At 41.9% G+C, this 16,273-nt stretch overlaps 1 protein-coding gene across 2 annotated transcripts in view; it reads right to left on the bottom strand.

Moving 5' to 3' along the window:
- The window catches only part of LOC106091683 (uncharacterized), a 194,145-nt gene that overhangs the window by 1,784 nt on the left and 176,088 nt on the right, over window positions 1–16,273 (bottom strand). For both annotated transcript variants that reach the window (XM_059366979.1, XM_059366980.1), the window contains exons 5-7: window positions 993–3,930; window positions 773–915; window positions 64–700 (exon numbers count right to left, since the gene is read on the bottom strand). In XM_059366979.1, the coding sequence (XP_059222962.1) occupies window positions 64–700; window positions 773–915; window positions 993–3,930 (3,718 nt within the window). The remainder of the gene's footprint in view (window positions 1–63; window positions 701–772; window positions 916–992; window positions 3,931–16,273) is intronic.

Raw genomic sequence — 16,273 nt, 5'->3', positions numbered from 1 at the left:
CTGTTTGTCAAAATAACAGTTGAACTGAAAAAAAATTCGAATAAAACAAATAGTTGTACTTACGCATCTCTCTCACGATCGGGAATCGATCGTGGAGGTCCCGAGTCCGGTGGGCCACGTATGTAATGGGAACCTGCGGCCGTAGCTGCGGCAACGGCAGCGGCAGTTGCTGTATTGCCAGCATAAATTCGTTCCATGCGTCGACCATCGCGTTCTCGTTCTTCGGCGGCACGTTCCTGCTCCCTTCGCTCACGGTCTCTTTCACGATCGCGTTCACGCTCTCGTTCTCTATCACGATCCCGCTGCTCACGATCACGTTCTAACCGCTCTTGCAATCGTTCCTGGCGTTTCTGCTGGTCTCGCTCAATATGCATACGCTTGGCCTGATCATAGCGGCGTTGCATGTCGGCCTGCTGCCTAAACTGATGTTGTTGGGCGGCTGCGACTGCAGCTTGCTGTTGGTGGGCAGCAATAGCTTGTTGTTGTTGATGTTGGTGCAAAGCGACCATGTGGTCACGATAACGAATGGTATCGTGATGCGTGGGAGGCGGTGGCTGTTGCGGTTGAGCAGATGACTGGGGCGGTGGTCCCGATGAACCAGAAGATGACGAGGATGATTTCTCGTCTTTTTGGGAGGGCACTGGCAATTGTGGTTGCTGTACCGCCAGATCTACGAATGACGAGAACGCATCGTGACCGGCTAAAGAAATAAAAGGATCCAAATGAACTTTCCGGCCACCTGATTCTCTTTCTATTTGTTCAGCGGTCTTACCTGGCGGATAATTGTGTGCCATCACAACATGCATCCGACCTTGGGGTGGTGCTGCCGGTGATGGTGGTTTGGAGCCGCCCGTATTGTGGCGTTGGATTACACCCTGTCTAGGTGGTGGCGGGGTACGATGTGGGCTAGGTGTACTAAGGATGGAGGAATTAAATAACAATTTTATGAATCTTAACTTTGGAAAATTTCTGAGCAAAGTCTCTTCACTTACCTGTTGCTGTGTTCTGCAGGAGAAGCTCGGCTAGTATACTCGGGCCGACCCCTATCCTTCTCGTAGTAAACCATTCCAGTGGTACTATTGCGCGGAGATGGCGATTCCTTACCCGATCCTGGTGCCCCGCCAGAATTTGCACTTCCACTTCGAGGCACATTACGTTGCTGCTGTCCCTGCATCTGTTGCGAAGTAATGTAGTCATGCAAGACAATCTGCCGTGTACTCAACACAGGAGGTGTTTCCACGGTGTAGGGAGTTCTCGAGTAATTTCCAACACCGTAGGCATTTTGTGGGGGCGCCTGTGGCGATGACTGCTGCTGCGACGGTGGAGGATGGTGCTGTTGGGCTGGACTTTGGCGCTGCGTTGACTTGTAGGCATATTCATATGGCCTTTTGTTGTCTAGATGAGCTGGCAGATGTATTGGAGTTCCTTGGGTTATGGAGCCCAATTTATTGCTTTCCGTAGGACCAGCACCAGATGGAGGGGTTTGTCGCAGTAAATTATCAAATTTAGGACTCAGCGTGGCTCCAGCTGTAGCCGAATGCACTATGATTTGTTGAGCGGCATTATTGACAGGAGTACCGTGCGTAATTGATCCCTTTGGTCCAACCAATAGTTGCTGCTGCGACGGCGACGGTGCCTGCCCATGCGAACTGGGTGGTATTAGCTGTGGACTTAGCTTGGGTGGCATCTTGTTTACACCACTCATGCCTTTATTATGTTGGCCCGACATTTGCATATGCGACGGAGGTGGCTGCGAAGAAGGTGCTTGAGATTGCGGACCACCTCGTCCCGAACCGCCACTAACTGACACACCAGGTGGCGGTTGTGTTATGGACATAGGGACAGGTACTTGTGACACATAAAGAGATCCTGGTGGTGGCACTTTGCCCACTCCCACATTTGCTGAATGGGGATGATAAAGGTACGTGTGATTGGGCGGAACTCCGATGAGCGAAGTGGGTTCTGAGCCACGATACATACTAGCAGCATTGCCCACATGCTTGACCGACGAACTTGGAGGTGGCTGCTGATGGCGAGACACACCGCCACTGTCACTCACAGAAGACGAAGATGACGATGTGTTCAGCGAAGAGGAGTTGTGAGGAGAAGGACCATCCCGGGAGGGCTTCTTAATGGACAAATCCAAAGTCTGTGGCTCCGGTTCGTTGTTGCGAGAGGGATAAATAATTGTGTCTGGCGGAGGAGGGCCCACCACATGTGGTGGTGTCGATGTTTTTCCAGACTTTAGTACTGGTGTAATGGTAGCCTTGATTTCATGTTGCTGCTGATGATGCAATATGCTGGCGGCTCCAGGCATTAAATGCTGCCCCGGTATATAAGAGTTCACCACCGACAACGTAGCCAAATTCTCTGGATGTAGTGGTGGCCCTACTGAGGCATTCGAACTTACTTGCTGCTGTTGCTGCTGCTGCTGCTGCTGCTGCTGTGCCTGAGATTGTCGTACATTAAGATTTTGCACAGAATTCACCGATGACACGCCGCCAGAAACACCACTACCTCCGCCCAATCCAATGGGTTGTCCATGAGCCTGAGGTTGATGTTTGATGGACCCATCATTGCGATATTCCCTAACTAGCATTACATCATTGTTGGAATTGTTATTGTTGGAGCTACTGTTGTTGCTACTGCTACTGCTATTGTTGATGGTACTACTACTACTACTACTACTTATGATATCATTGCGCCTATTGTTGTTGTTATTGTTATTAGTATTGTTGTTGGGAGAAGAATCAACAGACAACCTCATGGGAGGCTGTTGTTGCTGCTGTTGTTGTTGTTGTTGCTGCTGCTGCTGCTGCTGCTGCTGTTGCTGCTGTTGCTGTTGCTTAGACATGGTAGCATTATGCTGCTGGTTAGATTGATTTTGGTTAGTTGGTTTAGTTGGAGGCGGTTTAGTCTGCTTAAGAGAACGCTCAATGACGGTGTCTAAAAAGGATTGTAAATCGGAAGCCGTTGATTGTGGCATGGGGCCGTTTACTGCTGCATTTGTTGGCGGTGCTAGACCGGTTGCCGCTGTTGACACAACTACTGAACTGCTGTTACTACTATTCGTACTATTCAATATCACTTTTGGACTTTGACGATTGGCTGGAGAATTTTCATTCTCTTCATCGGCGGTTTCTGTGGCCGAGGAGTCATATTCCTCGGAAGTCTTTTGTTTCTTGGGTGCATGGCCCAATGGAGGCAACAAACGTTCGTCGGCTTTGATAATTGGCGCAGACTGTTGAACGCCACTAACACCGACTCCGACGTTGACACCACTGGCAGCGGCAGCACCAACCACAGATGATGATGTAGTGTCCGGAGCATTGGCACTATTTGTACGACTACCAACAATCGTCATGCCACCACTCACCACCGGCTGCATGATGCCCATCATTTGCGCGGAAGATTTTTGCGCAGCGAGATCCTTGGTGAGAGAATTATGACGCTGTGGATTTTCGGGACTCTCCACCGATGCGGTATCGCTACCACCCGGTTCACGCTCATCACATGACGAGGTGCTAACATCGGATTCATCGCCATCCGTGCGACGCTCTTCGTCTGTCAAATTAATATGCGGATCCAATTTACGCCGTATGCGCATGAGGCAAGCCGAACAGCAACGCGTTGCTTGGGCAGGTATTTGAAACTCTTGCACGATGGGATCGCGTACATCGGGTGCCAGTTCATAGAGCCGGGCTGGTATGTTATGCAAACGTTTGGCACGATCTTTGGGATTGGGACATGTTGGCAGAGGACAATTTGGATAACGAGTGCGTACCGATTTGCATTGGCATGTATTACAGACTCGTGCTCCCACAGGTATGGTGTCATCGGCAATGCCATACTGTTGGCCACGGCCCTTTTTGAGTGGGCGGGTGCGTGGGCAGTTTTCGGCTTTACAAACGAAACATGTTGCAAGTTTATCTGAAATGACAAAAAAAAAATTAAGGTTAGGTTTTTCCTTATAAAGGCGACAATGAAAAAATTTCTTGTTGAAATCTTAAAAGTTTGGGGGAAAATTTACACTTCCCGGTAGAGAAGTTTTACACCACCCAAGACGACGCCTTATGCCGCACAGTGGGAGAAAATCGAAAGGAAACTAGTAAAAAATATGCAGTGTGAATTTTGAAATGGATACAGCTGAGGGGTTTATTTATAAGGCATTATTGACGAAAAATTGACAAGGCTGCTTCTAACCACCACTCCCACTGTGTGTCGCCATATTTATATTGTTCTGAGTTCAAACCCGGCGGTACAGCCTCTTAGGCGCACATGCAACAAACAGAAGCATAGATATTCCCCTTATATTGGGTTGCTCAAAAAGTAATTGCGGATTTTTCATATAGTCGGCGTTGACAAATTTTTTCACAGCTTGTGACTCTGTAATTGCATTCTTTCTTCTGTCAGTTATCAGCTGTTACTTTTAGCTTGCTTTAGAAAAAAAGTGTAAAAAAAAGTATTTTTGATTAAAGTTCATTCTAAGTTTTATTAAAAATGCATTTACTTTCTTTTAAAAAATCCGAACTTATTATTTGGATATTTATTTCAATGTTTAAGGTTTAAGAAGTTAGAGGGTCAGCGAGGGTTGTCAATTTTTCGTTAGTAAAGCCTTTCAAACAACATTTTCTTCCATCGATTACAATTTTGTTATCCATCTAAGCTGCAGTTAATTTTTCAGGTTTTTCGTTATCAAAACACACACACACACGCACACACACACACAGCTAATGCCGCAAATGCTCAACCAATATTCTGTGGGTAATAAAAAATGGTCCTCTGAGAATCAATCGTCTTGTTTGACTTTGATCTTTTCGACAGAAAATTGTTCTCACAAAGGAAAACCACACTAATGATTTCTTCAAAATATATTTCAAATCATTGGGGATGAAGATGGGCATGGGGATGGGAATGGGAATGGGGATAGCATGAAATGTGCGGGTGCGAGTGAATAAAATTAAATTAATTAAAATGTAACATAACAATTGGATCAAATACATTTTTAAATATGTTTGTCTTGTGGTTGGTTCCCTAATAACTGCCAACTAGATATGTACCATGATTTTGTTTCATTCATTGAACTACACTGGTCGCTCGGTCTTCGCCCACCACCCCAAGTTTCCTTCGGCTCTTCGGCTCTTCTTTTGTTATTTTTCTGAATTTTTAACTTACCAAGAAGATATGAAGTTGTGGCGGGCGGTAGGTAGGGTATACACCCCATCATGACCAGCAAGCATTCAAAATGAAAATTGCAAATAATTGTAAGTGGTTTATTAAAAATTAAACCATTTTACATTTTTCGTGTTTCATTTTTTGTTTTGGTGATGTATTTTTATAAAAGCACCCCCCTGCAGCAGACGGCCAGGCCAACCAACGAAAATATGGTTTGATAGCCAGCACAGACTGACTAGCCACCCAAAGGAAATGGCAAGAAGAGCTGGAATGACCAGCCATCATCCAATAAGGATTTATGGAATAATGATAAAAGAGGCAAAACAAAGAGAAGAGAGAATGTAAGTCCTTACAAGGCTACAAGTTATTGCACTGTATGTAGGTAGTGTGGTCTGTGGCAACAACAAAGGTAACGCTAGCTTGCCTGCCTGCCTGCCTGTATTCATATCCATCTCTCATATTACCGCTGGCAATGGTATGGTGGTTTACATACATACACATATATCATTGTCTTGCAATTTGTATGCAATTGTTTTTAATCTCATCTCTGATTTTTAATTACATTTATAAAGTGTAAAAAGCCGGTGGACTGGTGTATTTATATCCATGGTTTGACGTGTACGATGTTAGTTCGGGAAGTTTATGGTTATGAATGGTAAAGAAAAAGAGCAAACGTATGGAAGAGACACAACATTCTTTAGAATCTTTCAAGAAATATAAATGCAGATAAGTCCTCCAGATTCTGCAGGGTGCTTCCTTAGGATCTGAAACCCCTCGTGAACATTGTGAGAGACAATGGAACCTGAAGGGAGTCTATGTCTGAGACACTTGAGCCACTTGCGGCGACGCATTTCTCTGATACAACACAGTGCCGATCACTGTCCGTGACAGAGCTGGCAAAACATCGATGGCACTATCGATACTATAGATATTTTGATTTGTTGTCTGAATATCGATTGATATTTTTCCCATGGATACTATCGTAAAAGTTAAATTTTTTTGCAAAACTAAACAAAAATAAACAATCCGACACTGAATGTATCCTTCAAGATACATTGCGCCTATAGAGGGCGCAATTTCCATCCGATTAGACTAACATTTTGTACAATGATTTCTCTCCTAAACTTCCAACTGACTTTATTGACATTGGTTTCATTTGGTCAGTGCACTGATATTGCTTCTATATAAATCCATCTCCCGATGTTTGCTTCTCATTTTCGTTTTAAATATAGGTGATGGGAAATTAACGATCGATATTTATTATTAAAACTATCGAAAATATCGAATGTAGCGATTATCGATAGTTTACCAACTCTAGTCCGTGGTTCAGGGATTCCCCCCGAATAGGGGTGGTGAATTCGTTTAAACCCTATAAGTCATTGGCATCATATAGCATACTGCCTGCATCGTTAAACTCGACTCCTTCGGGTGATTTTTAGGGGCTGCTTTATGCGTGGCTTTCATCCCGTACCAAGCCACTATCTGACCAAGAACTATAGCCCAATCAGTCTCTCATCTTTCGTCTTAAAGACCATAGACAGACAAATTGACATATACGAGCATTTGGAGACCGCCTAGAAAATTCACAAATATGCGGCTATCAGCAAACTTACACTAAAAGTATACATCCCGACACGGGATAACCATGAGTATCGGAGTAACAGTAATGGCAGTCGAGGACAATCAGCGTTATTTAGAGGAGAGCAATGAAACCCTTCAGGCCGTGCGGCACTGCCTCTTTCTTAAATACTGAGTGCCAATCATGCTCCATATGATAATAAGAGTTATTGGCGCCTTTAAATAACAATTGGCTATCACGTTCCCGCGACGATCGGCCTTATAGACAGGAGCTTGACGAAGATTACCACCTTCGCGTGGAAATGTGGCTACAACTACAAAATTAACAACAAAAGTCTACATTGGGCGACTACATTTTGCGGACATCTGTTCCGCCAGATTCTCAACTCTTTTGACAAAACAAAAATGCGACCTCTAGCGGCCGAAAAAATTTTAAATTTGAAGACCGTTTCTTAAGGAGAAGATATATGAAGAGGAGAGGCTTGCTCAAATGTAAATATTTATTCAATTATATTTAAAGATGGCATATATTCAAAAATTTTTTAAGAGAATTTTTCTTTGGTAAAATATTTTTTACTTAAAATTTAGGAATTTTATCTTTAATGGTAGTATAAAATAAGGAAAGAAGGAAGAGGGAACATGTAGTCATATGTAGTTGTTGTTGTTGTTGTAGCCACATTTTCATGTGGAGTTGGCGATCCTCGTCAAGCTCTATCGCCGCGGGAACAGGGTTGGTTATTTAAAGGCGCCAAAAACTCGCCTTGTCATATTGAGCATCATAGGCACTTTGTATTTGTGTAAGAGCCAGTGCCGCCCGACCTCTAACTGCGAATCTCCGCTTGATACCGCTGATTGTCCGCGACTGCCGTTGCAGCTACTCCGTATGGAGCATTCCACAATCCGCAACCATGCTGCCCTAATCAACAAAGAGAACACTTGCGATGCATGGTTTGATGGCAAGGCAAGGCTATTCTACAGTGTATCAGCAAATCTAAATCTCGGTAGTAGACTTGGATTGGACTCCATACAGTGGAATGGCTTAGATATAATATCATAACAACGATTTGCATAAATAACTTCTCAGACAGCAGCCATCACATCCCTGGAGAACGTATTTCTGAACACTAAAACCACCGTCAATTGACGCTGATCTCTTAACAAGATGGCTGAATAGTTCAAAAATTCACCTGTTGTGGGTGCCGGGCCACAGAGATATCCCAGGGAATTGTAAACCGGACGAGCTTGCGAGACTAGGAACAACCCTACACATTCCAGGGATACTGGAATCTCTGGGTATGCCAGTAGCAACATATAAGCTTAGTTTTCAGGACCAGGCCAGAAGGACAACGAATGATAGATGGTCACAAAGAAGGGGCTGTGAACATTCCATAACTATGTGGTCTAGACTTGAAGAGGTCTACCGCTTTGCTGTCACTGGCTAGAATAGACGTCTCACTCATTGTGTCCTTCATGATAGGTCACTGTCTAATCGGAATGAACGACTTTTGCAGAAGCTGTGAGGACATCGAAGAAGAAGAGACTATAGAACACCTTCTGTGTGTGTGTAGATAGAAGGAGTTCCACGTTAGGTTCTCATTTCTTTGAGAACCTGTCTGATTTAGCGGATGTAAACTTTAGCAAGTTGTTGGGCTTTTTAATCTGAATGGTTCAACGCTAGGAACTAGAAGACATCTTCCTTCTTTTGTACCTGTGGTATCACAATGGACGAAAACGTCTAAGTAAGTCTGATGGTAGACTGCCTCTTAAACCTAACCTAACCTAGACTCCAAAGACCATAGTTGTTTACTATGGTAACCTCGGATAGATGGCTGTCAGGCCGCACTACCACCGACAAGCGCATGACTGCAGAGGCTTCTTACTTAGACTCGTGGTTTAGGCCTTGGTGACAAAACCAATTTCATCTCAACTTCGCAGCACTGCGTCTGTTCTCTAATGTATCAGCATAGCTTAATCTCGGTATTAGCTCAATAGACCATTGTTGTTTTGTACTGAAACCTCGACTGTCGAAGTGGCTTTGCCAGGCTGCATTAAACGACAAACGAGTGGCAGGTTGTCCTTACTAACCAGCGACTGTTCTGCGGAGGCATCTAACCAAAGACTCGTAGTGCCAGGAATGGGAACACTGTTTTCATACCGTCTTCACATGACTGCGATGCGTCTGGGACAACGGTCTATCTTCTCTACGCTTATAAAACTATTGTTGTCCCATGTAATGTCATGGCAGCCGGTTGTAGGTACCGTATTGAACCGACAATCGACAAGGGCTGCCTCCTCGGTGTACAACAACAACCTCAACAACAACTTTCTTCTATAAAAACTATTTAAGCAAAACTTCATTGAAAAGTTCGGCAAACATAGTTCTTGCAGAAGAAATTTGTTGTTGTTGTTGTCAATCCGGTACGTACTAAATCGATTTGTAAGTGGCACATTCACGCAGGTTTATGATACACCCAATTGTGTACAATGATGCGTATGCTGGCTCATCACTACTTTAGAGATCAGTTGTTACAAACAAAGTTACGTTGGCTAAACCCATTTGACCCATGACACTTTGGAGCTCTTATGACTGATTTATCAACCGACCTCCTTCGACTGATTTACCAAAACTCCTCCTCCTCCTTTCTTTTTGCCTTAATCTAACGTGTGTGCGTCAAAAAGAAAAGCCGGACGCAATATGGACGTGGGGATGGGTGTTTTAAAGCTAATTTAAATACCTTTTTGTAAGTGTATTTACATTTTATTTCATGCATTTATCTTAATTGCGTTATTTTTTTCCCCTGAAATGCGGCTCCTTTCTCTCTGGCAATGGTGGTGCCTTTTGCAAAAAACAAAAAAAAAAACTCAAGCTCCACTTCTGCTCGGTTGGTTATTAGTAATTCATCATTATTTTTAATTTCTTACCATTATCACTTAACTTGTGTTTATTTTTCTTTTTTTTTGAGTTTTTATTCGCCTGCCGCCTTTTTCTGAAAAGCAACGATGATTCTCTTCTTCGTTTAACTGTTGTATAGGTCTCTATATAGCAGAGGAGTCCGTTCGTTGGCAATGTTTATTTGAATATCATTAAAATTTTAATAAAAACCCAAATACACAAACTGTGATTTCAATCAAAATTAAAAGCGGCGTAGAAAAAAACATCATCATCACCACCACCACCACCACTACCAGCAAGAGCAGATAAATGAGGGTGATTTTTAATGGTTTTGGCTTTGAGGATACTTTTGTGTTTTTCTCCCCAGCCTTCTTTTGCATAGGCTAATAGACACTCTTTTTTTTTGGTAAGCAGAGCAGGAGTTAACTGTTGCGTATGGTTGGGAACTTAAGTGGCTTCATGGTTGAGATAAAAAGGATGAAGCCGCTTTCGAATGTTTAATAATGTCAATTAAAAAGGTTTAACATACACTTGGAGTGATGCGAGATAATTAGACTCTTAAAAGCTAACTTTAGTATTCTCTTAAGAGAAGTGAATGAAAATGACTACTTGAAAGAGCACAAGAAAAGAGCAATAATTGTAGAAATTCTCTTTATAAAAACCCATCATTTTCTGAAATCTTCAAATGTGTTCTTAATTAAGCATTATTTGACTTTTATTAAATTGTTTTGGAAAACCTTTTTTTTTGGAAAAAAAACCCTACCTTACCACATTCTACATTATTATATTATTATTTTCTATTACACAATTCGTCAACCCAGCACACACAACATGGTATTATTTGCTTAGTTTTGTTTATTGAATGATCAAAAAGGATGGATAAGAAATTCAATGTAACATTAACACCCCTAATCAACATAGACCCAAGGTGAGGTGGTGAGAAAGAACCTTTGATATGGAATATGTATTTTCGACTGCATGTACAGAAACACACACTCTTTGAAATGACCCATCCGACCAATGACCCAATCTCATGCATTGAATGTACATTTTGATGTATGATTAAAATCTCTGTGTGACAAATGGCCAAATAAACAAATTGAATTGACATTAACATGCCAAAAACAAATAAAAGGACATGTCTGTCCTAAAAGACACAAACCACACTTTACATATCAATATGTAGACATATATAATTGAAAAATGAACAACAACAAAAGTACTTTACGAAATAAGGGCCTTTGAAGCAAAATTCTGCGGTTTCCAATGGAGGCCACCGTGGCGCAGAGGTTAGCATGTCCGTGTCCTATGGCGCCAAGCGCGTGGATGGGTTCAAATCTTGGCGTGAACATCGAAAAAAAATTTTCAGCAGTGGCTACATTTGTGAAGTATCCCGCCATGGTAAAAAATTCTCGAACAAGTGATGTCTCCTTACCATTGAGCTTAAACTTTAAACTGTATTCACTGATATGAGAGAAGTATCCCCTGTTCAGCGGTGACTACATTTGTGAAGTATCGCGCCATTGCGGATAGTGGAATGCTCCATACGGAGTAGCTGTAACGGCAGTCGCATACAATCAGCGACATCGAGCGGAGAGTCTCAGTGAGAGGCCGGGTGACAGCGTCTTTTGCAGCTACGCAAGCAGACAATCAGGCAATATCTTCGTGTGCCAATGTGCTAAGGCCCGAAAAATGTATTTACGAACACCGTCTGCGTACTAAGGTTCTTGCTTCGACCCGAGGAAGTAAGAGCGTTTGGTCGTTCGTGAAAAGGGTAAAGGGTAGTTCTTCATCTATTCCAGCTCTTGGTAAGGTTGATCAAACGTTTACTGACCCGGTTGATAAGGCTAACCTGTTGCCTGATATATTTGCAGGGAACTCTTCCCTGCCGGATAGCAATCAACCACTCCCCTCAATCGAATATGTATCTGGCGTCATGCCCTAAATATTTTTTCAAACTCGTGGAGTTAAAAGGGTTCTTGAGAATCTAGACGCCAATTAATCCCCGGGCCCGGATTGCATATCAACACTTGTCTTGTCTTAAATACAAAGTGATGGCGGTGGGCTAGACATGTATTTAAAGTGTCGAAAGAAGCATTCAAGTGTTTAGGCTTCCTCAAACGGTGTAAGAATTACTTCACTTCGTCTGATCTTCTTTACATCTACACTACTTTCATAAGGCCGAAAATGGAGTACAACTCCACATGTATGGGCTGGAGCTTCAAAATCATTCCTGGAGCTACTGGACAGAGTACAGAGGAGAGCGATGGCGTTGATTGGGTACCGTAGGTTATCCAACTCTATTGCCTCCCTTGATCATCGTCGCAACGTGGGTTGTTTGGCGCTGTTCTATCGGTACTTTCATGGTGTGTGTTCATCTGATAATCGTCTTCTTATTCCTGATGTAAGGATGTATGTCAGGAATACTAGACATTCCAGGAACTCACACCCGCTTGTAAATACTACATCCTTTTCCCACCTTTAATTCTTATTTCCTTTCGCCAACGCAATGCACTGCATCCAAAGGGGTCATCCCCTGCGTGTTGATAGAAAAAAAATACTGAGTGCCTATGATGCTCGATATGACAAGACGAGGTATTGGCGGCTTTAAGTAACCAAAGGTCATCATGATCCCACTGCTATCGGTCCATTGGATCGGAGCGAGCTTGCTCACATACAGGAGCTTGACGAGGAACGCCACCTCCACATGGGAATCTGGCTACAACAACAACAACGCCTCATGTGGTTACCGTAGAAATCGACGTGTGTAGAGGGTGCTTTTTTAGCTCTTATCTTTTTGGCAACACTGGTGCAAACAGCTCACGCACGTTTCGTGTTTTGTTTCACTATCGTACATCTTCAGTTTGGTCTAAAATTTATCCATGAATCATCTTACAAACAAACAACGCTTGCAAAATATTGAATTTATTTATCAAAATGCGTGCTCTGTTAAGAAAGTACATCGGGCGCTCAGTTTTGGTTCAATGGGTACATAAATAAGCAAACAGATCAGCAAAAAGCATTGCAAGAGCTATCAATGCATCTGGAAAAAATCACAGATTGGTGCGGTTTATGGGCTGGTGGCATCATTGGACCGTACTTCTTAAAAGTGAATGATGAGCGCTATTGTGAGAAGATATCCAACTTTTTTTTGCCCAAAATACAAAAGCTTGACTTGCATGACATGTGGTTACAACAATATGGTGCCACATGCCACACAGCACGCGTAACAATGGACTTATTGAGAGGTGAGCTCAGTAAACATTTCATTTCACGTTCGGGACTAATCAACTGACCGCCTAGATCGTGCCATTTAACGCCTTTAGACTATTTTTTGTGGGGCTGCTTCAATTGACGCATTGGAAGATAACATTGAAGCATTTGAGGCGCAGTCGCGGTCAGCATATGCATGAAATAAACTTCAAACATTAAATTATATGGACCGTACTATTGTTGGAAATAAAGATATCATGCAATTTTCTGAATTTTATGGTTTTTTTATGAAAAACTCCCCTAAAGCTCTTAAAAAATCTTGCCATTCTAAGTCAATATAGCCATGTCCGTCCGTCCTCATGTCCTTTAGTCTATGGAAATCGCGATAGCGGTCGAATGCACAAATTTTGCACAGATACTTCTTATTGATGTTGGTCGTTGAGGATTGCAAATGAGCCATACCGGTTCCAATTTGGATATAGCTCCCATATAAAGTGGATTTTCGACTTGATTTCTTGAATCCTTAGAAGCTGCAATTATTATGCGATTGGGCTGAAAGTTTGACAAGTATGGTTTAAATCTTCCAACAATCAGTCCAATTGGCCTATAACCTGATATAGCCCCCAAATAATCCGATGGCCCGATTTGACATTTTGAGCCCCTAGAAGACGCAATTGTTATCCTATTGGACCGAAATTTTGCACATAGTGTTCTATAACCTGGTACATCTCTCATATAAACCGATCTCCCGTTTTAACATATTGGGCCCCTAGAAGCTGCAAATTTTATTCGAATGGGCTGACATTTTGCTCATAGTGTTCCGTAATGACTTCCAATAATCGTGTTTTTAACCTGTTATATCTCCCATATATACCAATCTCCCAATTTGACATATTGAACCCCTAGAAGATGCAATTGTTATCCTATTGGGCTGAAATTTTGCACATAGTGTTACGCAACGACTTTCAACAATCGCGTTTTATAACCTGCTATAGCTCCTATATAAACCGATATCCCGATTTGATATATTGAGCTCCTAGATCTGTAACGACTTCCAACAATCGCCCCAAGTATGCTCCAAATCGAGGAATAGTCTGACATAGCTCCCATATAAACCGATCTTCCTATTTGTCATTTTGAGATTCCGAAGACTACAATTTTTACCCGTTTGGGCAGAAATTTTGTGCGACAATCGTCCAAGTCGTTTGTTTTTCTTCTAAACCCTTTCTTTACCTTAAATGCTATATCTCTATTATCACATCGTCACAAGGCCCCTTGACTGTTTTCAGTTTTTTGCAATTGTGTTTTCTGTCACTGTGTTTTTTTTTTTTTTTTGCTGTGGACTTGTATATTCTTACATATATTTTATTGTATGAAGTTTTATTTACACCTGATTTATTTGTTGTAAAGTGTATGTCCTGCGTGTGTGTGTGCATGCAATTGTTAGTGGCTAGCTATATCGCACTCTGAGGTCCCACAATCAATCTCGCCCATTTTCGATATTATGTATTTACAAAACTGTCAATAGCGGATGTGTGATGGCTGATTGTCGGCGGCGGCAGAAAACAATATGAAAATTGATTAACTCAAAAAGAATAAAAAATCAAACAAAACAAAAAAAAAAACAAACCAGGTAAATCACACAAAAGCGAGGCCAAATGGGAGAGGATTTGTATGGCAATCTGAGAGTAATTGTAATTAATTACTATTTATGTATGTATGAAACAAACTCTTTGCTCTACAATAAAAATTTTTAATTATTTTCATTGCATTGCAGGAGTGCAAAACAGAACAAAAAAAACAAGAGCAGCAGAGCTCTGATGCGTTTTTGTGCTGCGGTTGTCACTTTAAATATCATTTAATTAACACGATTTTCCATTAATTCACATTATTTACAGCCGAACGAATATCACTGGTTGTCACCAACTCCTCGTTTTGTGCTTGCGTTCACATGATTGTGCTCTCATCCAACACCAGCCCACCCAGGTGGTATATACGAGAATGACATTTATGCTCTGGCTCAGCAGCACTTGATGGACTTCTTTGTTGTGGTGAGTGTTTTGTGTGTGTGATTGATGTATGTGATATGCATATGAGAGCAAGCCGTGCGTACATGTATGTGTGGTTGGTTGTTTGATGCTTGGTTATCTGTCTGCAGCACTATTGCTGTCGAATGATAATGGTTGGGGGTTCAATGCAATCAATTGCAAAATAATTGGCACTATCAGCAATTTATGTCGCCTATGTGTGTGGGTGCAAGAGAAGCAAGAATAACAAGAATGGGAGAAGATTGAAAGGACAAACTAGTGGCATGGGCGAATATATGTAAACTCTATTTTAGTTTCAACAAAACACCTTTGAAACTTTGAACTTTGACTAAATAAAAGTGAATATAAGAATAACTGTGCACTGCAGTTGTTCGGAGAAATCTTGGCGCAAGATTTAGGAGTTAATATAGGAGCCCTATTAGATTATGAACCGAAAAACTGGTTTGGATCGAGCTTTCTATAAAAAGACTGTAATAGGATCTTGATGATCAATAAAAGGACAAGATAAGAGCAACAGAAAGAAAAAAAGATACTTGATACGGAAGAGCATGGATCTTACCGCCTTTGAGGATACTTAGCATCACATAAAAAACTCTGAGCTGAAATGGGTAAATTCGTGGTACCGTCCGTCATAGTATAAAAAAGTGAATGTAAGAATAACTGTACACTGAAGCTGAGAAGCAGAGAAATTTTGGATCAAGATTTAGAAGTTAATATAGGAGCCTTATTAGATTAGGAACCGCAATGCTGGTTTGGATCTAACTTTCTAGAAAAAAGACTATAATAGGATCTTGATGATCAATAAAAGGGCAAGATAAGAGCAACAGAAAGAAAAATGAATACTTGATACGGAAGAGCATGGATCTTACCGCATACTTAGCATCACATAAAAAACTCTGAACTGAAATGGGTTAGTTCGTGGTACCGTCAGTCATAGTCGAAAATTCAACTGTTCTTCATTTGTTCTTGTCAAGCTCCATAGGTGGCCCGGTTTCTAGAACTAATCGCCGCTGAAATGTTATGGCCATTAGGGCAAAAAACTCGCCTTGTCATATAGAGTACTCGATTATTAGGCACTCAGGGCTTTAGGCAAGAGTCGGAGGAGTCACCCGACCTCTCACAGAGACTCTACAGTCAATACCGCTGATTGCCTGCAACAACCGGTATAAACCGGTTTTATAAGGGGTATTCCAATATTCGCAGCTCTCAGCTGAGCTTCTCCATCATCATTTGTATATAACAGAGCCAATGTTACCATTACTTACTTACATACCGTCTGTACTACAACTAATTCTTAAATACATCTAAACCAGCTGTAGTGTACTGCTACCACACAAAGTAGTGTTGACAATAAGAGACAGCCCAA

Source organism: Stomoxys calcitrans, chromosome 4 (assembly GCF_963082655.1).
Source record: "Stomoxys calcitrans chromosome 4, idStoCalc2.1, whole genome shotgun sequence".
NCBI classification, from domain to species: domain Eukaryota; kingdom Metazoa; phylum Arthropoda; class Insecta; order Diptera; family Muscidae; genus Stomoxys; species Stomoxys calcitrans.
Note: the sequence above shows the minus strand (reverse complement) of the source record. Positions and strands in the feature narration are given on the sequence as shown.